This window comes from Trichosurus vulpecula, chromosome 4, assembly GCF_011100635.1.
Source record: "Trichosurus vulpecula isolate mTriVul1 chromosome 4, mTriVul1.pri, whole genome shotgun sequence".
NCBI classification, from domain to species: Eukaryota; Metazoa; Chordata; class Mammalia; order Diprotodontia; family Phalangeridae; genus Trichosurus; species Trichosurus vulpecula.
The window spans coordinates 96,367,512-96,389,447 of NC_050576.1; the positions used below are offsets into that span (position 1 = coordinate 96,367,512).

The 21,936-nt window shown below is 37.0% G+C and overlaps 1 protein-coding gene across 1 annotated transcript in view; it reads left to right on the forward strand.

The window, feature by feature from the left end:
- Positions 1 to 20,307, forward strand: part of LOC118846198 (complement factor H-related protein 4-like) — a 113,398-nt gene extending 93,091 nt beyond the window's left edge. Inside the window, exons 11-13 of the mRNA XM_036754492.1 lie at positions 3,287 to 3,505; positions 14,683 to 14,892; positions 20,036 to 20,307. Of these exons, the coding sequence (XP_036610387.1) occupies positions 3,287 to 3,505; positions 14,683 to 14,892; positions 20,036 to 20,043 (437 nt within the window). The 3' untranslated portion in view covers positions 20,044 to 20,307. The remainder of the gene's footprint in view (positions 1 to 3,286; positions 3,506 to 14,682; positions 14,893 to 20,035) is intronic.
- Positions 20,308 to 21,936: the final 1,629 nt, after the last annotated feature.

Sequence of the window (21,936 nt, forward strand, 5' to 3'; positions counted from 1 at the left end):
CCAAGTTCTAACAAAACCATAGATATGTTGTAGCATGGTCAAGGATATCCTGATTCCCAGTTCACAAATGGTTAATTTAGTTCTCTTCTTTATTTGTACGTTTATGTGTTTTTAATGCCTAATAGATTTAGACTGCAAGATTATTCCTCTGATATTTGCCACCATTTATCATGTAGTCAGGTCTCAAAATTCTTGAGATTTAAGGCATCAGAGTTCTACAAAACAGTTTCTTGATCACTCTATAAGCATTTACTGTCTATCATATGGCAGGTATCATGTGATTCAAAAACATAAATGCCAGGGATACAAAGTCAAAAGTGATACAGTTTCTTCCTTCAAAGAGGTTAGAACCTATTAGGGGAGATATACATATAGATGTAAATACAAAATATCAATCCCCCCAACAACAAAAAAAAAGGTAAAAGGTAATTTTGTATCTGGAAAGTGCTAGCAGATGAGATGATCAGGAAAGGCTTAATGGAAGTGGCACTTGAGCTGAATATTGAAGAAAATATGGAGTCCTTTGAGGCAGAGATCAGGAGGGAAAGTCAAGTCTTAAAGGACCACAAGTGCAAAGGGATGGAGCCATAAAATGGAGCAGTAAAAAGGCTAGTTTGGCTGGACCACAAAGTGCATAAAGGGGAGCAATAAGGTACTCATGTTGGAAAGGCAAGTTAGGCTCCTACAGTGAAGAGCTTTGAAGGCTAAACAGAGTTTATATTTGATCTTGGAAGTGATAGGGAGACACTGGAATTTATTAATTAGAAGAAAAAATTGGTTAAACTTGTACTTTAGGAAAAATACCTTTATAGCCTTGTAGAGAATGAAGTGGACAAGGGAAACACTTGAAGCAGAATAACTAATTTGAGAGCTATTGCAACAGTCTAGACAAAAAGTGATGGGAGTCTGAACTAGATCAGTGGCTGATGAAACTGTACTAATTCTAAAAGGACAGAATTTGGGGAGATGATTGTATATTTAATAAGAGAAGAAACCAGAACCTGGCATTGTAGTTGTTTGCTTTTCATTGCACCTGGGAATCTATGATTTTGTTTATATGGAAACTTGGCACCAATTCAGGTCACAGCCAAACTATAAATCAGTAGGTACATCTTAAGGCATTGTCTCATTTTAAAAGAAGTAAAAATTACTTCAATACCCAAGGTCTAACTACAAATGTTAGTGATTTTTTTCTGGCATGTCCTAAAACTATGAGGTAGCATGGTACATTAAATAGTCAACCATCATAGAAGACTGGGGTTTAAATTCTGCCTCCTAATTATACTGGTTATATGAGCCTCACCAAATCATTTAACCTCTCTTTCTCCCAGGAAAACCCCTAGGACTATAAAAAGCAGAGTGGATATCCAATCAGCATTGAATTTTTTAGATAAGGGTCCCTAAACCAGTAACATCACAAGTGTAGTCCAAAGAAACCAAACTAGTTGATGCCTTCAAAACATACTGCTCTTGTGACTGATGACAGCACTTTGCTTCTCTATACCCCAAGCTACATTCTAAAATTTGAAACTGAAGCACAGTTGCTGATCTGTATTGTTAAGATCTAGTTTTCTCATTAGAAACTACACCATGAAATTACCGGTCCCCTCCACCCCATCTTTTACCCTCCCCCCAAAATGACTTAGAAATCAAGTATGAGGGCATTTCCAATATAGAAATTCCAAAAATATTTTGAGTGGGTGCAATACCATTGAATTCCTAATAACTTCTACAGATAAATGTTATTGTTATATGTTTAAAAGAAACAAGCATTATTACTTTATAGTCACATCTCTTGTGTCGTATTCAGAAATGAATCTATGAACACAAAAATATTACAATGAAACCTGTTTAAATCTCTTTAAAATATTACAATATTCTTTCCAAATTTATTTTTTAAAAAAGTTTTTCTTGTATTGGCTTTTATTCAATTTATAATTTCATTCTTGTAGGAAAGTATGGTATAGTTTCCCTCCCCTACCAAAAAAAATCTGAGAGTACTACAGTATGAATATAAACATTCATTATATGCTCAGATGAGTACATACAAGATGAGATGGAAGAAAGCACTAACAAATTGGGGGTTTCATGTAGGATGTAGCAATTGACCTGGGCATTGAAGGAAGCTGAATATCTTAAGAGACAAAGGTGAGCAAGAAGCATAGTTCAGGCACAAGAAAACCTCTTCAAAGTCCTGAAAATAAGACACAGCATGCCACATTTGGAGCATCTACTTGTCTAGTTTGGCTGGAATGTAGATTGTATGATGGAGACTAATATGAAATATTTTGAAAGGTAGATAGCAATCAGATGATGGGAACTTTTATATTACAGACTAAGAATTTATTTGTTTTTACACTAGGAACAAGCAACTACTGAAATTTTTGAGTGGACATATGACATTCTCAGACCTGTGTATTAGGAATAGCAATTTGGCTGTAGTGTGGAGGATGGCTTGGAGACTAAAATTAGAACCAACTAGAACAATTAAGAGGCTATTGTAGTAGTATAGGCAAGGACTTATGAGGACATGAAGTACGGTCCTGACTATGTGAGTCTCAGGATAAAGGAGTAAAATAAGAAAAATATCATGGAAACAGCATCAACAAGATATGGAAATCAATTGGACATGTGAGGTAGTGGAAAGGCAAAGGTGAAGGATAACTGATGTGAAATTTCTATCAAAATGTGCAATAGGTAGTTGATAAGATGGGACTAGAGTTCAAGAGAGACATGAAAGTTGGATATGTAGATTTGAGAATAATCTTCATAGAATTAATTGAACTGATAGGAACTGAAGAGATCAGCAACAATTTTAAAAAAGAGTAGAGAAGATGTCCCTGGACAGAACTTTGGAGGATATTAATGTTTAATAAGAAGATAGATGGAATTGTAGCAGAAGACTACGAAGGAATGATCAGATAGATATGAGAACAAAGAGCAAGACAGCATTGTCATGTAGGCCAACGGATGACAGTATAGTGGAAGAGTAAGCATTCTACAAATCAAAACATCTCCATATCATAGTTGAGGAACAATTCAGGGATGCAACCTAATCTTCATATGTCTTAATGTCTTTAGGTATTATAATTTCCTAGCTAACTATGGATAAGCACTATGCTAACTTTACCATTCTAAACCAGTGCACATTCTGAGATCACAAATGAAATGAATGCAGTTATAGCATGTTGTAAAGTGTGTATTCATAATAGGAAATAAAAAATAATTAAATGGTTAAAATTGTTAATAAAGAAAATAATTTCTTTTTACTTCTCTTTCTCCCAAGTGAGACTTTGTGATTATCCAGAAATTGAAAATGGAATCATTTTTAAGCCATTTTGGTACAGTGAGCAATACTATCGAAGTTTGTTTCCACAATTTATTGGAAAAGTAATGCACTACCATTGTAATGAAAATTATGTACCTGCTCAAGGATCCTCCTCAGACTATTGGACAACATTTTCATGTACTGGAGAAGGATGGTCTCCAGTGCCAGAATGCCTTCGTGAGTATGCTTCTTTCAACTATTTGTAATGGGCCCAAATGATAGGAAGTCCCAGACTATATTTGGAAAGGATATAACATTTCATTTCAGTGAGGTCTTTATGATATCATCATTGAACATTACAGAAAGTTAGTATTCCCTCCTGATACATGTTGGACATGACCTATCAGAAGAAAGTTTATTTTGCAAAAGCCAATGAACTTCATAAATTCTCAAGTCTCTTCGTACTAGGGTCCACCTTTCATGAATCACTACCACAGGATGCAATTTGCTGTGGTCAGTATCATGGAACTCTGGTGTCACTTTCTGCTTCCCTAATGATGCTATTTCTTCTTGGATAGTACCTCCTATTCTCTGATAATGCTGATCATTTTATGAAATCACACCTGGCTTTTTCAGTAGCACTGTGTGTTCTAAGGTACCATTACCTGCTCTCTGATAATGTAGCCTATTTCCCCAAAGTTTCTTTGATAGGACAGTCTGGTCTCTCGTAGCATTGCTTATTGTCTGACAGTGTGACTGCTACCTTGTCTTCTTGACTGCCCTTAACTTATAAAATGAATTTTAATTCAAATCTTTGATCTTTAATTTTCCCCTGTTTACTTCACCCTTTATTCCCCAGAGGTCAATTTTCCCCTTTACTCCTCAGAGGTCCATCCATTATAACAAGGATTTATTTCTACAAAGAAAAAAGAGAAAGAAGAAAAAAGGGAAAACAACGGATGCATTGAAATAATCTGACTGTATATAATGTTTCATACACAAGGACCCCAAACTTCTACAAAGAAGTAGGGAGAAGTGTCTTTTCATTTGTTATTTTGGGTCAGGTTTGTTTTTATGATTTTTCAACATTCCTTTTTTCTTTTTTAATCGTTAAATAATATTTTATTTTCCCCCAATTACATGTAAAAACAATTTTTATCATTTGTTTTTTAAACAGTTTTTTGTTTTATTTTACCAGAACACAAATATAAAATAGAGAAAAGAAACAAAAACATGTCATATACTTAAATATTGAAACTTAAATATAAAGTAAAAAAGAAAAAAGCATGTCATGTGCATAGCAGAACATAGGAAAGGATTCTAAATACGTAAATATAAGTTTTCATTTCAAGGAAGCCTGTATGATAAATAATACACCTTGTGTTGACAATTGTCCATCTTTTCTTTACTTCCTTGTGTTTTCTTTTGTTCTCTGCTGTGCGCTTTTAAACTTTGTTCTTTTTTTTCCCTTTCCCCCACACCCCCAGAAGGCTATGATATAATTCATATATTTCTTAATATATACATACAAATACAGATATATATGTACACTTATACGTATATATATAAGTATATAGACATATACTTTCCCAAACATAATCTAGTCTTGATCTTTGTTTTTTGTGTTTGTACATATCTTTTGTTTTCTATTCTTCCTGCCTCCTCTACTTTACTTCTATCTGCTACATCACCTTCCTATTACTTGCCTACCCTGCTCCACCCCCAACCACCCTAACCTCCTATTACTTTCCCCCCTCCAAAGATCCCTCCCCTATCTTTCCATTCCCATTAATCTAAACACGATTTACCTATTCCCTCATTCTCCCCTCTAAAATCCCTCCCTTGTCCTAATCCCTGCCTTGTTCTCTCCCCCCTCACTAAACCCCTACCATTTTATTTCTTCTAAATTCAGAAGATACAAAGGATTTAGGTGGGGGATGAGGGCTGGTATTTCTGGTAACCTACTTTCATTGGGAATGGGTTTAAGAGGGAACAGTACATATATATTTAGAAGAGTATAAAAGTCTACTAAATCATTTGTTTTTTCAAAAGATTCTAGTTCCAAATTCTATCCCTCCTTCTTTCTCCTCATCCCTTCCTGTGATGTTAAGCTCTCTGATATAGTTTATACATTATCAGCCATGTTAAATAATTCCATATTAGTCATTTTCTAGGAGAAAACACAAACAACAAGGAGAGAGAAGGAAGGAGGAAAAGAAGGAAGGAAGGAAAGAAGGAAGTGAGAAGGTAGGAGGCAAGGAGGAAGGAAGGGAGGCAATAAAGAGCGAGGGATGAGAGGGAAGAATGGAGGAAGGAAGGAGTCAGAAGAAAAGAAGGAGAAAATGAAGCAAGGACAAAAGAAAGGAAAAAAGAAAAAGAACAAAGGAAGAGAAAAATAGTATGCTTTGCCATTCAGACAACATTATATTCAGATACCATCAGTTCTTTCTCTTGAGTTGGATAGCATTTTTGATCAAGAGTCCTTTGGGATTGTCTTAGATCATAGTATTGCTAAGAATAATTAAGTCATTCACAGTTGTTCATTGTACAACATTGCTGTCACTCTGTACAATATTTTGTTTGGTTCTCTGGTTCTTCTCACTTCACTCTTTCTCTGTTCATGTAAGTCCTGATCTTTCTGAAATTATCCTGCTTGTCATTCATTATAGCACAGAAATATTCCATTATAACCATATGGTAATATTTGTTCAGCTATTCCCCAAATGATGAGCTGCTATAAATATTTTTGTACAGATAGGTTCTTCTCCCCCACCCCTTTCAAAAAGCCCTTTGGGTATTGCTGCATCAAGGGCCACCCTCAGTAATCCTGATCAGTGTCTTGCCACTGGACTCAGATGACTCTGGAGGAGAAGGTGAGGCAGGCAATTCACTTAGGTCCAATTTGCTTGCGAGTCATGGCATCATGTTCCTGATGTCATAGTCATCTTTGAGAACAAAAGACAAACAACAACATTGCTGGATCACAGGGTTCTCACTTTCATTGTTTTTGGGCATAGTTCCAAATTGCTCTCCAGAATGGTTGGATCAGCTCACAACTCCACCAACAGTGCATTAGTGTCCCAGTTTTACCGCATCTTCTTTAACATTTATCATTTTCCATTTCTGTCATATTAAGCAATCTGATAGGTGCGAGGTGTACCTCATAGTTGTTTTAATTTGAATTTCTGTAATCATTAGTGCTTTAAAGCATTTTTCATAGAACGATAGACAGCTTTGATTTCTTTGACTGAAAACTGCCTGTTTAATATCATTCAACTATTTGTTAATTGGAGAATGAGTTTTGTTCCCATAATTTTGACCCAGTTATCTTTAGAAATGAGGCTTTGATAAATGATACTTGCAGAAAATTCCCTCCCCCCAGTTTTCTGCTTTCCTTCTAATTTTGCTTGCTTTGCTTTTATTTGTGCAAAACAATTTTAATATTTTATAATCAAAATTATCCATTTTGTATTTTGTAATGTTCTCTATATCTTGTTTGATCCTAAATATTTCCTTCAGGAGATCTGACAGGTAAACTAGTCCATGCTCCCCTAATTTGCTTATGGTATCACCTTTATGTCTAAATCATGTAGTCATTTTGACCTTGTCTTGGTATATGGTATGAGATGTTGGTCCATCCCTAGTTTCTGCCATAATGTTTTCCAGTTTTCTCGGATGTTTTTGTCAAATAGTCAGTTTTTAACCCAGAAGGTGGGGTCTTTGGGTTTACCAAGCACTAAATCACTGCATTTACACCTTTGTCTTATATACCTAATCTATTTGACTGATCCACCACTCTATTTCTTAGCCAGTATCAAGTAGTTTTTATAATTACTACTTTATAATAAAGTTTGAGATCTGGTGCTGCTTCCTTCACATTTTTTTCCATTGATCCTTTGATCCTTTTGTTCTTCTACGTTAAGTTTTTTTTTTTTTTTCCTAGCACTTTAAAAAAGTTTCTTGGTAGTTTGATTGGTATGCCACTCAATAAGTACCTTGATTTAGGTAGAATTTTCATTTTTGTTATTTTGCCTCACTCTATTCATGAGTAATTAATATTTCTCTGAATGTTTAGATCTGACTCTATTTGTGTGAGGAGCCTTTTGTAATTGTGTTCATATAGTTCCTGGGTTTGTTTTGCAGGTAGATTCTCAAGTTTTTTTTTCTTATTCTCTGCAGTCATTTAATTTGAAATTTCCCCTTTGTTTCAACAATCAAGCTAGCAGCTTCTGTGGGGGTGTAAGATCCACCCTCAGCCAGCACCCAGAAAAGCTGCCCAGCAGCACAGGTTTTCTTGATCTCCTTAACTAAGGAAAGCAAGGTGAAGGGGTTGACAAGCTTACTTTAATTCAGCATACAAATATCATTCACTTAGTTCAGGGGAAGAGATCAGCACACTGAACTTCAGAACAAATACAAAGTACAAACATCAACAGACAGACCTTGTCTGATTCAAATCCCAATACATAGTCTCAGCATCAAGGTTACAAGCTGGAGGGCCCTTAGCTTCAGCTGCCTGGAGTCTCTTGCATCAACACTATCTCGACAGCCCTGCACAAATGGCTCTGTCCTCCCTTCTTATAGGGCTTCAGATGTCATCAAATGTCATCTGAATGACTGGTTCTTGAGTTGGCCCCTCCCCTTAGGACCCTGGGAGGTTCACATCCACATAGATTAGGTAAACACCTAATAGGGCATGGCTCTGGAGTTAACAACTCCCCTTAGCCAGCCCCCCCTTGGGCCTCAACCCAGTCACCAATCCACACCCACATAGGTTCCACACCTAATAGGGGTTTGGGCCTGGGGCTTAGCACCTAGTAAGGATTACTCAAAGAAAACAAAGGCCATTTTGCTTACCAACACACCCTTCTATTTCTTGCTACTGGACTTTGTTGATAACATATGGGAATGCTGATGATTTAAGTACATTTATTTTATATCCCGAAAATTTGTTGAAATTCTTATTTGTTTGATTTTTTAGTTGATTCTCTAGGATTCTCTAAGTATACACTCATATCATCTGCAAAGGATGATATTTTTTTCCCCTCATTGCCTATTCTAATTCATTTAATTTTTTCTTCTCCTACTGCTATAGCTAACATTTTGAGTACAATTTTGAATACCAGCAGTAATAATTAACATCTTTGTTTTATTTCTTATCCTATTCGAAAGGATTGTAGCTCATCCTCATTAAAGATAATGCTTGCTGATTGTTTTATAGATATTACTTATTACATTTTGGGGTGTAGGGTGTGTTAAGGGAGGACTGGTACCTCTGGTGTGATGGCTGCTGAGCCCTTTGTAGGGCTGCTTTCCAACTTTGGTGTCCACCTGTTCCACCCAACTCTTGCCTGTGGCTCCAAAGAGCTGTGCCATGCACAGGGGCCATACCCTGGTAAACCATTTTGGCAGATGGGCTGAACCCGGTTGAGGGTAACCAAGGGGTCTCAAACCCATTGGTGAGTTAAGGAGGTGTCTACCTCAAGTATGCAAAGACTTCCCCTGGTGGAATGGGTGGATGAGAACAATTTATTCAAATGGCCATGAAGGCAACTGAAGCAGGCACTGTGGAGTGCTTAGAGCTTGGTTAGACATCAAAGACACCAAGATCATCCACTGCATCTTGAGCCATCACCAGTTGTCTTCATTCTGTCCTGCCACTGGACTGTGATGACTCTGGAGGAGAGAGTGAGGCCAAGGACTTCCTGCAACTCTGCCTCACTTAAATCCAATTTATGCGCAAATAAAAAGACATCGCCCATACCATTTTACCATTTTACCTATCTCAAAGTGCTGTGGTGATATGTTGTTACATCTTTGAGCCAAATCTGATGAGGGTAAGGTTCAAACAATGCTCACCCTCCTGCTTTATTTCTTTCTACTATAATAGGTCTTTGTGCCACTTCATGTGATGTAATTTACCTTATTCTGCCTCTCTCTTTCCTCTTCTCCCACTACAAGTCTTTTTATCTCTTAATTAATTCATTTTTTATCATCACATCAAAGTCAGCTTATACCCACATGCTTTCTCTATGTATACCCCTTTTAACTGCCCTATTAAAGATCCAGTTCTCAAGAGTTACAAGAGCACTAGGTCTGTATCCAAAAAAGATCATAAAAAAGGGAAAAGGACCCAGATGTACAAAAATATTTATAGGAGCTCTTTTTCTGGCAGCAAAGAATTGCAAACAGAGGGGATGCCCATTAGTTGGGGAATGGCCGAACAATTGTAGTATATGAAGGTAAGGGGATACTATTGTTTCATGAGAAATGACAAGCAATGAGATTTCAGAAAAACCTGGAAAGACTTACATGAACTGATGCTGAGTGAAATGAGCAGAACCAGGAGAACATTGTACACAGTCACTGCAACACTGGGTAATGACCAATATTGATAGACTTAGCTCTTGTCAGAAATGAAGTGATCTAAGAGAACCTGAGGGGACTCATGATGGAAAATGGTATCCACATCCAGAAAAAGAACTATGGAGTCTGAAAGCAGATCAAATGATACTATTTTATCTTTTTTGTTTTTTCTTTCTCATAGTTTTTCACTTTTGTTCTGATTCCTCTTTCACAACATGACTAATGTGGAAATATATTTAATATGATTGTACTTGTATAGCTTGTATCAGATTGCATCCTTTCTTGGGGAGAGGGTAAGAGAGTGGGGGTTTCAAAATCTTATAAAGGTGAATATTGAAAACTAAAAATTAATTAATTAAAAAATATTATAAGCATCATCTTCTCATGTAGGGATGTAAACAGTTTAACCTTGTCGAATGTTATTTTTTTCTTTCTTATTTACCTTTTTATGCTTCTCTTGAGTCTTGTATTTGAAGATGGAATTTTCTGTTCAGTTCTGTTTTTTTCATTAGGAATAATTGAAAGTCTCCTATCTCATTGAATGCCCATCTGTCTTTTCCCCGGAAATAATATTCTCAACTTTGCTGGCTAATTGATTCTTGATTGTAATCCAAGCTGTTTCCACAATCCGGGTAGCAGCTGCTGTGGGGATGTAAGATCCACCCACAACCAGCACCCAGAAAGCTGCCAACATGGCTGCGAAAGCACAGGTTCTTTTGATCTGCTTTAATAAGGAAAGCAATGTGAAGGGGTTGACAAGCTTACTTTAATTCAGCACACAAATATCATTCACTTAGTTCAGGGGAAGAGACCAGCACACTGAACTTCAGAGCAAATTACAAACAAATTACAAACATCAACAGACAGACCAAATACAGATTCATAGTTACAACATCTAGGTTCAGCCCAGGAGCTCAGAACAAGGGCTGACCCAGAGTCACGTGCCACCACTGCTGTAGGTAGGCGCTCCAAGGAAGAGAAGGCCAACCCCTGGTTTTATATCTTTTTCAGCATCAGGGATGAGTTACACATGCGACTCACCCACGTGACCTAGAATCTTCGCAAAGAGGCAACTTAAACCCACGTGGTCTAAAAGCCTCTGCTGTCCCAGACATGTGAACTAGGCCCTCCCTGGAGTTAGCCCCATCTTGGGCCCTACCTTAGTTGCCAATCCACACCCACATAGGTTTTACACCTAATAGGGGTTTGGGCCTGGGGCTTAGCACTTAGTAAGACTCAATGAAATGCACTGAATTACTCAAAGCAAACAAAAGCCAAACTATTCAAGGGCACTGGTTGAAGTAAGTGCTAAGGAGCCCATTTTGCTTACCAACACACAAGCTCCTCTGCCTTCTGGAATATCATATTCCAGTCCCCCTAGTCCTTTAATGTAGAAGCTGCTAAGTCCTGACTGTGATTCCACTATAGTTAAATTCTTTATTTGAGGTTGCTTCCAGTATTTTCTCCTTCAGCTGATAATTCTGGAATTTGGCTACAACATTCCTTGGAATATTCAATTTGGGATCTCTTTCAGGAGGTGATACATGGATTCTTTCAATGACTAAGTTGACTAAATGATGAAAATCAAGGAGAACTGCCCTGATATTCTAGAGCCACAGGGCAAAATAGAAATTGAAAGAATCCACAGGTCGCCTCCTCAAATACACCCCAAAAAGAGATCTCCTAGGAATATTGTCGCCAAATTCCAGAGGTCCCAGATCAAGGAGAAAATACTGCAAGCAGCTAGAAAGAAACAATTTGAGTATTGTGGAAACACAATCAGAATAATCCAAGATCTAGCAGCTTCTACATTAAGACATCGAAGGGCTTGGAATACGATATTCCGGAGGTCAGTAGAGCTAGAATTAAAACCAAGAATCACCTACCCAGCAAAACTGAGTATCATGTTCCAAGGCAAAATAAGGATTTTAAATAAAATAGAGGATTTTCAAGCTTTCTCAGTGAAAAGACCCGAGTTGAATAGAAAATTTGACTTTCAAACACAAGAATTAAGAGAAGCATGAAAAGGTAATCAAGAAAAAAAACAAGAAAAAGAAATCGCAAGGGACTTACTAAAGGTGAACTGTTTTGTTTACATTCCTACATGGAAAGATGATGTATATGATTCATGAGACCTCAGTATTAGGGGAGCTGAAGTGAATATGCATATATATATATGTATATGTATGTGTAAGTGTATGTGTATGTATGTATATATATATGTGTGTGTGTATGTACGTGTGTGTGTGTATATATATATATATATATATATATATATATATATAGAGAGAGAGAGAGAGAGAGAGAGAGAGAGAGAGAGAGAGAGAGAGAGAGGGAGAGGGCACAGGGTAAGTTGAAGATGAAGGGATGATATCTAAAAGAAATAAAATCAAATTAAGGGATCAGAGAGGAATATATTGAGAGAGGGAGAAAGGGAGAGATAGAATGGGGTAATTTATCTCACATAAAAGTGGCAAGAAATAGCAGTTCTGTAGGAAGAGAAGAGAAGGCAGGTGAGAGGAAATGAGTGAATCTTGCTCTCATTAGATTTGACTTGAGGAGGGAATGCCATACACACTCAACTGGGTATCTTACCCCACAGGAAAGAAGGAGGAAGAAGATAAAAAAGGGGGATGATGGAAGGGAGGGCAGATGGGGGAGGAGGAACTCAAAAACAAACACTTTCAAAAAGGGACAGGTTCAAGGGAGAAAATTGGATAAAGGGGGATAGCTTAGGAAGGAACAAAATATAGTTAGTCTTTCACTACATGAGTATTGTGCAAGGGTTTTACATAATGATACGCATGTGCCCTATGTTGAATTGCTTGACTTCTTAGGGTGGGTGGGTGCCAAGGGAAGAGGGGAGAGAATTTGGAACTCAAAGTTTTAAAAACAGATGTTCAAAAACAAAAAAAAAGTTTTTGCATGCAACTAGAAAATAAGATACACAGGCAATGGGGCGTAGAAATTTATCTTGCCCTACAAGAAAGGAAGGGAAAAGGGGATGGGAGGGGAGTGGGGTGACAGAAGGGAGGGCTGTCTGGGGAACAGGGCAACCAGAACATATGCCATCTTGAAGTGGGCAGGAGGGGAGAAATGGGGAGAAAATTTGTAATTCAAACTGTTGTGAAAATCAATGCTGAAAATGAAATATAATATAAATTAAATTAAAAAAAATTAATTGAATGCTATGGTAAGCTACTTCTCCTGAATTAAAAAAGTTTATGGGTATTCATGGATGGGTAGAATTCAACTGTTAATGTTTTCAATGAACAAAAAAGCATTTATTAAGCACTTACTATATGCCATTTATAGATAAGAGATAAAAGCAAAGCAACACAGTCCCCCTCTCAGTCATGTCATATTCTAAAAAGGGAGACAACCGATGTATGAGGGTTCAGATGCAGGACAGCTAGAAAGGCTTAGAGGTCTTACAGTTGAGTCAAGGTTGATGTTAATGCATCTTCTTATTGTCATCTCCATTGATATAACCATATATTTCAGTTATTGAATTGTCTGACAACATTAATATTTTGGTAGTAAGGACTTTGTTTTCGAAGTCATTGGCCATTGCTCCAGAGGTAATAGAAGCTAAAGTATCTACAGAGGAAGTTGCTACTACTAGAGCTCTCCCTCTGGACAGTCACACTGATTCCAGGATTAATGTTCATAATACAAGCTATTTCCTGCAGAATTGTGTTGGATAGGAAAGAATAGACTTTTCAGCAATCAACCTAAACATGCAACAAATAAGAATGATTTGGGGAGCATTGAAGGCATTCAGATGAATCAATGAATAATATTTTTGAATATTAAAACCATCTTCCAAATGTTGCCTCCCTAAAATAAATTCAGATATTAATGCTCATTATCAAAACGCCCTTTTTGTTCTTGCTCTTTTATGTGGATACTAACACCACTGGGAGCTTCTCTAGACTCCTTGTTGAAGTTTTTCTTGAAGTCTCTTCACCTATAAGCTATTGTAGGTTTGGCAGTCTTTGTAGCTGCCAGCTTCTGTTGGTTCCAATGATGATTACTCCATCTTGACTAATTAAGCTGTAATTTTTTCTTTATGCCATTAAGTTATTATCTTTGACACTAGAAATTGCCAGTTATTCATATTTTATGACTCAGGTATTATTGTTTTGTCACAAATCAATTGTGCTCTAAATGTATGACTTAAAAGGTGTGTTTCATTCATTGATATGGTTTACCATGTCTTGAGAGTGGCACAAGATACTTTTTTCCATTGGAAAACTTGTCCAATTTTATAAGTTGGTTATTTAGATCATGTCTGAATACAAACTAAAAATATGAGGTGTTATAAAACAAATAACTTTCTAGAATCATATCTGAGTATTATACAATATGTTTGTAGTTTATATCAGAGTGTGTATGTATGTGTGTATTACATGAACATATATACATATACACACTGCACGTTTATGTGTGGAATATTGTGTTTGTTTTCATTAAATATACAGGACTATATATTGTACTGTGGTGGGTTCTGGTTTTAGATTTTTAACTAATGGCTGTGTGATGCTTTAACTAACTCATCAGTCCAATTAGAGGGTTGAACTATGTGATCTCTAAGTATAAAATCTCTTTTTTTTCTATTAAACAAACCTATAATATTATACTTTAAATAATAATCCAAAGAATATATTTTCTAAATTGTTTTCCCCAGTTGATTCTGCTAATACTGAAACTGAATTCTAACCTAGTCATTTAATTCTAACCTACTCATAGATATTTGTCTTTATGTAATTTTTTGTTTCCTATGCATCTTCTCTCTTTTCTTCCCCTTGCCATCAGACCTACTATTTCCAGAAGGGTCTTATGTGAAATTGTGTGGTATTTAGCTACATTGTTAGCTCAGATTCTCTGACTTTAAGATCAAGGCTCTTTTCACTGTATCCCTGCATTTAGGAAATATTTGCACATTTTCAAATACAATTATTTTTTAATTCAAATGGATATTTTATTTTCCCCAAACACTTATATTTAATACTATGTTTTATAAGCATGTTCCCTTCTCTATCTAGAAAAAAAGCCGTGTTCCAAACCTCCTGCTATTCAATATGGAGCCATTAAGCAAGTGAGAAGTTCAGAAGTAGATGATGACAATTTGGAATCCAATACCTACGCACATAATACTACAGTAAACTACTCATGTGATGAAGGATTCAAGATGATAGGAAGAGAGGAGATAACATGTAATATGGGAAAATGGAGCCCATCACCTCAGTGCATTGGTAATGACACTTCTTGGAGAGTATTTTTTTAACAAGTATATAGCTCTAGTCACTCAAAATAGAATCAGTCAACAGGAATGTATTAAGTGCTTGTAGTATGCCAGGGTATTGTGCTTAAGGGATAAAAACACAAAAGAAGATAATCCCTGCTCTCAAAGAACTGATATTTAACTAGGGAATACATATGGGCAAGCAGTTGGAAAAGTATTGCCTGGTGCTAATGCAAGGTATGTTGATTATTATTCTATTAGGCATGAGAATACTGTCCTCTTGACCCTGAAGAAGGACAATTCTACCTACTCCCCACTATAGCCTTGTTCTATATGGTATAATGATGTTAATTAAAGAAAGAAAAAAATAGTTGAGGGTAATAGAAAATGGATTCTGTAGCCACATGCAACATGTGCATCATCTACTTCAAGGCTCCTATAACAGAATCACATTGTAAATTTAAAAAAAAATAAAACTGTGTAAATATGAGACATAACATCTACAATTTTCATCCCTCCCAGTCACTTCATTTTACAGATCAGTAAACTGAGGACCAAAGGGGTATAGTGACTGACCACCAATTTAATAGCAGAATGAGGTCTGGAACTAATCTCCTACTTCTCATTTGACTGCTTTTTGCACTATGCAGTGCTAAGTTGTTACCTATAGATTGGACACCAAGACTCTGTTCAGTATACCATGACAACTTTTCTGTGTGTATGGTTTTTTCCTATCAACTGTCAAGATCCATGAATATTAGTCTATACATTTTCATTGTCATTCTCCCATGTCTGGAATGTTCTTCCTCTTCATTTCTGCCTCCTTGTTCCCCAGCTTCTTTCAGCATATCTTTTTTTTAACTTTCTTTTTTGTCTTTATTTATTTATTTAATTTAATATATTTAGTTTTCAGCATTGATTTTCACAACAGTTTGAATTACAAATTTTCTCCCCATTTCTATCCTCCCCCCACCCCAAGATGGCATATATTCTGGTTGCCCCATTCCCCAGTCAGCCCTCCCTTCTGTCACCCCACTCTACTCCCATCCCCTTTTCTCTTACCTTCTAGTAGGGCCAGATAAATTTCTATTCCCCATTGCCTGTGTATCTTATTTCCTAGCTGCGTGCAAACACTTTTTTTTTGAACACCTGTTTTTTAAAACTTTGAGTTCCAAATTCTCTCCCCTCTTCCCTCCCCACCCACCCTCCCTAAGAAGGCAAGGAATTCAACATAGGCCACATGCGTATCATTATGTAAAACCCTTCACAATACCCATGTTGTGAAAGACTAACTATATTTTGCTCCTTCCTAACCTATCCCCTTTTATTCAATTTTCTCCCTTGACCCTGTCCCTTTTCAAAAGTGTTTGTTTTTGATTACCTCCTCCCCATCTGCCCTCCCTTCTATCATCCCTGCTTTTTTATCCCCTTCCTCCTACTTTCCTGTGGGGTAAGATACCCAATTGAGTTTGCATGTCATTCACTCCTCAAGTCAAATCTGATGAGAGCAAGATTCACTCATTCCCTTTCACCTGCCCCCCCTTCTCTTCCAACAGGGCTGCTTTTTCTTGCCACTTTTATGCAAGATAATTTACCCCATTCTATCTCTCCCTTTCTCCCTCTCTCAATATATTCCTCTCCTACCCCTTAATTTTATTTTATTTTTTAGATATCATCCCTTCATATTCAACTCACCCTGTTCCCTCTGTCTACATATATATATATATATGTATATATATATATATATATATATATATATACATATATATATATATATACAAGTATATATGTATGTATGTATGTATGTTATTCCCTTCAACCACCCTACTGCCAAGAAGGATCTCATGAATTACACACATCATCTTTCCATGTAGGAATGTAAACAAAATAGTTCAACTTTAGTAAGTCCCTTGTGATTTCTCTTTCTTGTTTACACTATCATGCTTCTCTTGATTCTTGCGTGTGAAAGTCAAATTTTCTATTCAGCTCTGGTCTTTTCACCGAGAAAGCTTGAAAGTCCTCTACTTTGTTGAAAATCCATATTTTGCCTTGGAGCATGATGATCAGTTTTGCTGGGTGTTATTTTCTTCAGTATTTTTTGGGTCTCCTTTAGCAAGTCATTGACTTGTTTTTCATAGTTTTCACACATCATTCTCATTTCTCTTCCCAATTTTTCCTCTACTTATCTAATTTACTTTTCCAAATGCTTTTTGAGCTCACCAAAGAAAGATTCCAATGTCTGAGTCTGAATCTGAGTCTGTTTTTGCTGCCTGGCCATGTTCCCAGCCAACTTACTTCACCCTTGAGTTTTTGGTCGGGGTATGACTGCTTGTAGAGTAGAGAGTACTTTGTTCCAAGCTTGAGGGGATGTGCAGTTGTTTTCAAAGCTATTTCTATACAGCTAGGTCTGCCACATCAGCACTCCTCCTCCCCCAAGAACCGCCAACCCGGACTGGACTCAGATCTTTAGCAGGTTCTACACTCCTGCTCTGATCTGCCACTTAATTCTTCCCACCAGGTGGGCCTTGGGCCAGAAGCAACTGCAGTTCTGTAGCTGCACCACCCCTGCTGCCCTGCTCCTTTAACTCTGTCTGCCACAGCTTTTCCCACTCACCTTCTCTGTTGTCTTTGGTGTTTGAGGGTTGAGAAGTCTGGTAACTGACACAGCTCACTGATTAAGGGCACTAGGGCCTGTTCCACCTGGCTCCTGGTCTGGTTGGTCCTGCTCCACTCTGCTCCCAGTTCCATGCAATAGACCATACCCAGGGACCATCCAGGCTGTCCTGGCCTGGAGCCCTGTTTCCCTTTGCTATTTTGTGGGTTCTGCAGTTCTAGAACTTGTTCAGAGCCATTTTTTATAGGTTTTTGGAGGGACCTGGGGCAGAGCTCACACAAGTCCCTGCTTTCCAGCTGCCATCTTGGCTCCACCCCCTCTTTCAGCATATCTTTCCAAGAGGTCAAAAAGCTTAGTGGTGTAAATACCGCAACTAGAATCTGAAAGAACACACATTAAAATCTATCTCTAATACTTCTTAGCTGTGTCATCCCAAGCAAGCCAGTTTACTTCTCTGGCCTTCAGATCAGCTCGTATGTAAAATGGAGACAATAACGCATGTAGTATTGACCTCACAGAGTTAGTACCTGGATCAAATGAGATTAAAAATGCAAATTCCAAATCACTATAGAAATGTCAACTATTATTATTTATCAGCTAGAAATACCTGAAAATACACTTTGAAAGTAGGAGGAAGGGGATAAAAAAGCAGGGATGATAGAAGGGAGGGCAGATGGGGGAAGAGGTAATCCAAAACACTTTTGAAAAGGGACAGGGTCAAGGGAGAAAACTGAATAAAAGGGGTTAGGTTGGGAAGGAGCAAAATATAGTTAGTCTTTCACAACATGAGTATTGTATAACTATGCATGTTTGTTATTTTGTTGTTGAATCTTCTAATAATGATAGCTAATATTTACATAGCACTTCAAGTGTACAAAACACTTTACAAGTATTATCTCATCAATCCTTGGTGGTAGATGCTATTCTTATCATCCCTATTTTACAGATGAAGAAACTGAGGCAGAGGTTGTGACTTGCCCATAGTCACATACAAAGTCTGATACAAAGTATCAGAAGCTGGATTTGGATTCAGACTCAAAGTCTATCTCTCTATGCACTGTACTTCCTGGCGGCCTCTAAAGCTGCCTTCTATAAGCTAGACCTGTTACACTCTGTCTCAATAAATGTCAAGATCATATTTACTAGAACAGTTTTTATTCCTCCAATTTCACCAGAAAAAAAAAACAGGTTTTGATTATTTTATGACTTCTGATCAAAATTTACTATTTACCGTACAATATCAAAAGAAATGATGATGATGAAAAATAACATAGAACTTAAATGGGTAGACATTGAAAAACTTTATTCAAGAACAGGAGAAGTAACAGAATTTTCATGTATTCCGGGATTTCGTAAAGCTCCAAGATCACCTCCATTTAGAGCAAAGTGCATAAAAGGGAATATAATTTATCCCAGATGTACATAAGAGAACTTTGGTAAGTTCTACGCTAATCCTGGGCTTCTCTGATGTGATTTGTGTTCCTAATTTGTGATGTTCTTATTACTGTAACATTTTAAAGTTATCGTCAGGATGTAAACATGAGAAAGCAACCCAATTCACTTCAAAGAATACCACAGAAGAACCATCCAAAAGACATTATTCCTTGACCTCTTTTTCCAGATCTCTAGGAGAAGAGATTGACCACCTTCTCTATCTAACACCACCACCACCACCACCAAAAAAAATTTGCTTTAAAATATCCTCATTGTCAGAAGACATGGCTTGGGTTTTATAATATGTTTTGATACCTTATATGCAGATATCTACGTACATATATACATATATAGAAATTTTTATCAGCAATTGATTAAAAATCTTTTTTCACTTTGTCAAAAACAGTTAAAGTGGTTTAACTTGGGTCTTGAAGAGACTATGGCTCCTTCCATCTATGTTGCCTAAAGATATCACTTCAAATGAGCATTCATCATGCTCTTCTAAGGACCTTTTCAAATGCGACAAAATGTTGACTCTGTACAGTTCCTAGTGGGGTCATTATGTGATGAGAATTTTAAAATAGTTTAAAAATCTTTCAAGGACAGATGAACCAGATTTTCAGTTGTGTTTATAAAACTCTCAAAACATCTGTAAGGAATTGAGTTCTTGCGTGGGGGCATGGGGAAGAAAGGAGAGCAAGCATTTTACAGACAGAAGAGAATAAGAAAATTGACAACAATTTTCTCTGGGCTGCTATTAGAAGTTCCTTAGCTCTGTATCAATATCTTGAGACCCATTTAGAGAAAAATTGGTAAAGACCAGGTACAAATACAAAGAAACAAAAGGGAATGGTTTTCTGTTGAACTTTATAGTATCATTTGAAAACCTGTTCTTATAGAAACGTCCCCTATAGTTTAGGGTTTGTCATTAAGCTAAACAGATACATCTCTAACTAACAATTCTGTCTTCTGCCCCTCCAAAACCTAGGCATGTTGTTTTTAAAAAATGCATAGCATCATTGCTCTAAACAAATTCTTTGGTTGTTCAGGCTGAATATTTTCATTCACTTACTAATTATTACTTTTGCTTATGTTATTTCCTTAGGAATTTAGCTGCAGAGACAATGAAGGAGAAATGCATCAGACATATCTTGCCACTGATTGGAAATGGCAACTGTAACAAATGCTCAGCCTCAATCCGCACAATTTGATCACTTTCTACTTTGAGATAAATGTTTTGATTTAGTTGTATTCTCACAGTTTGGTCCATCATTCATTTTGACTTAAAAATGTTCAGCTTTTAACCTGCAAAAGCTAAAGCATGAAATAGTGAAGAAAAAGTCACTTTGTATCAATAAAACCTTTACTGTAAGAAAATACTGAGTTATTTAACTACCTGGGGTCATCACTTCTCCATATGCTCAGGGACTAAGTGCCAGGGTGTCTATTCTGTACTAAATTGACAAGGGCACAGTTATGTATCTACATGGTCCTTTAGCTCAAAGTTGTAGAACAATTTTTGGCATTTTTTAAATTTCTAAAATAATTTTAAATTTTTTTTGAATTCTGAACTCTCTCCCTCCTTCCTACCCTTTCCCCACCCTATTTGTTAACTTTTAACTTTATGTTAAAGTTGAGCTGTACTCTCAGGAAGGGGAGGACCCTATCCCAAGCTTCACATATTTTTGCTGATCTTATCAGAACTAGTTCAAGGGGTTTGTACATTTTCTGTGCTTCCAAGGTGGTATGGTCCAAGAAGAGGTATGGTCACTGCTCTCCTGCACTGTGCTCTGGTCTTTATCAAGGCAGAGAGACCTTTGTCCTCTGCAGCCACAAGTCCTAGCCCTCCTCTGGTCCCTTGAAACATAACTTTCTGCTTTAGAACTGAGAGTGAGGGCTCTGTTGCCCTGCAGTGACCACAGGACTCTTCTCCACCCTGGAAATGTGACTAGATCCCCTGATCTCCTGTAACTTGAATTTCAAGCAGGGCAAGAGGAAAAAGGAAGGGGCAACAGAAAGGAAACAATGAGCTTCACTTGAAGATCACAAACATTAGGCAAATTCCCTCTCCTTTTTTCTAGCTCCTTATTAGTAAAGAAAGGATTGAGAAAAAAAAGGAGGGAAAACAGAAAATGACAACATTGAGGAAAACAAATAATAAAAAAATCAAACCACAAAATGGAAGATGGTATAAAAGTAGATTTAAAAAATGGAATCCAACACTACGTTGTTTACAAGAAAAAATCTTAGCTAATATTTCCCCATGAAATACAAAAATTCACACAAAATTGTAGTGTCTGTAGTACAATCCATTCTACTTCAAGTAATTTTTTTTCAAAAAGCTAGGGTAGTAATGATGATTTCAAATAGGGCTAAAGCAAATATAAACATGATAAAAAGAGACAATCAAAACACTTCATTATGTTAAAGTTGCCATAGATGACAAATCAATACCTGTGCTTAATATGTATGCACCAAAGAGCATAGCTTCTAAATACTAAAGGAAAAGTTAATCAAATTGGAGGAAGAAATAAACAGCAAAACTATATTATTGAGAGATTGACCCTTTCAGATCTAATCTAGTCCAACCTATCAAATATTTATTTAGCACCTACAATGTGCAGGCACTGTGTTAGGCACTGGGAATACAAGTAATAAAAAAGCCTGTTTCTTCTCTCGGAGAGCTCATAATCTAATGGAGGAGACAACACCCAAAAGGAGGAAGGAAAGAGGAGGTGGAGTGGATTTGGGGTGGAAACCTAAGGCTGCCCAGCATAGGGACATCTTCCAGCAGAGCTAAAAGCAAACAGAATAGAAGATGCAGAGTTGAATGAGAAAAAGTTTAGTTTCTGCCCTTCCTAAAGAAGACATAGGGAAGAGTTTTTTACTCCATCCTCCAGCCCTCCAATCAGAGGTAGATGTGGCTGAGGGAGGCTCTGTCAATCAATGACTGAAATTACAGAATGGTGAGAAGATTAGGTAGGATGAATCTAATCTGGGAGGAGA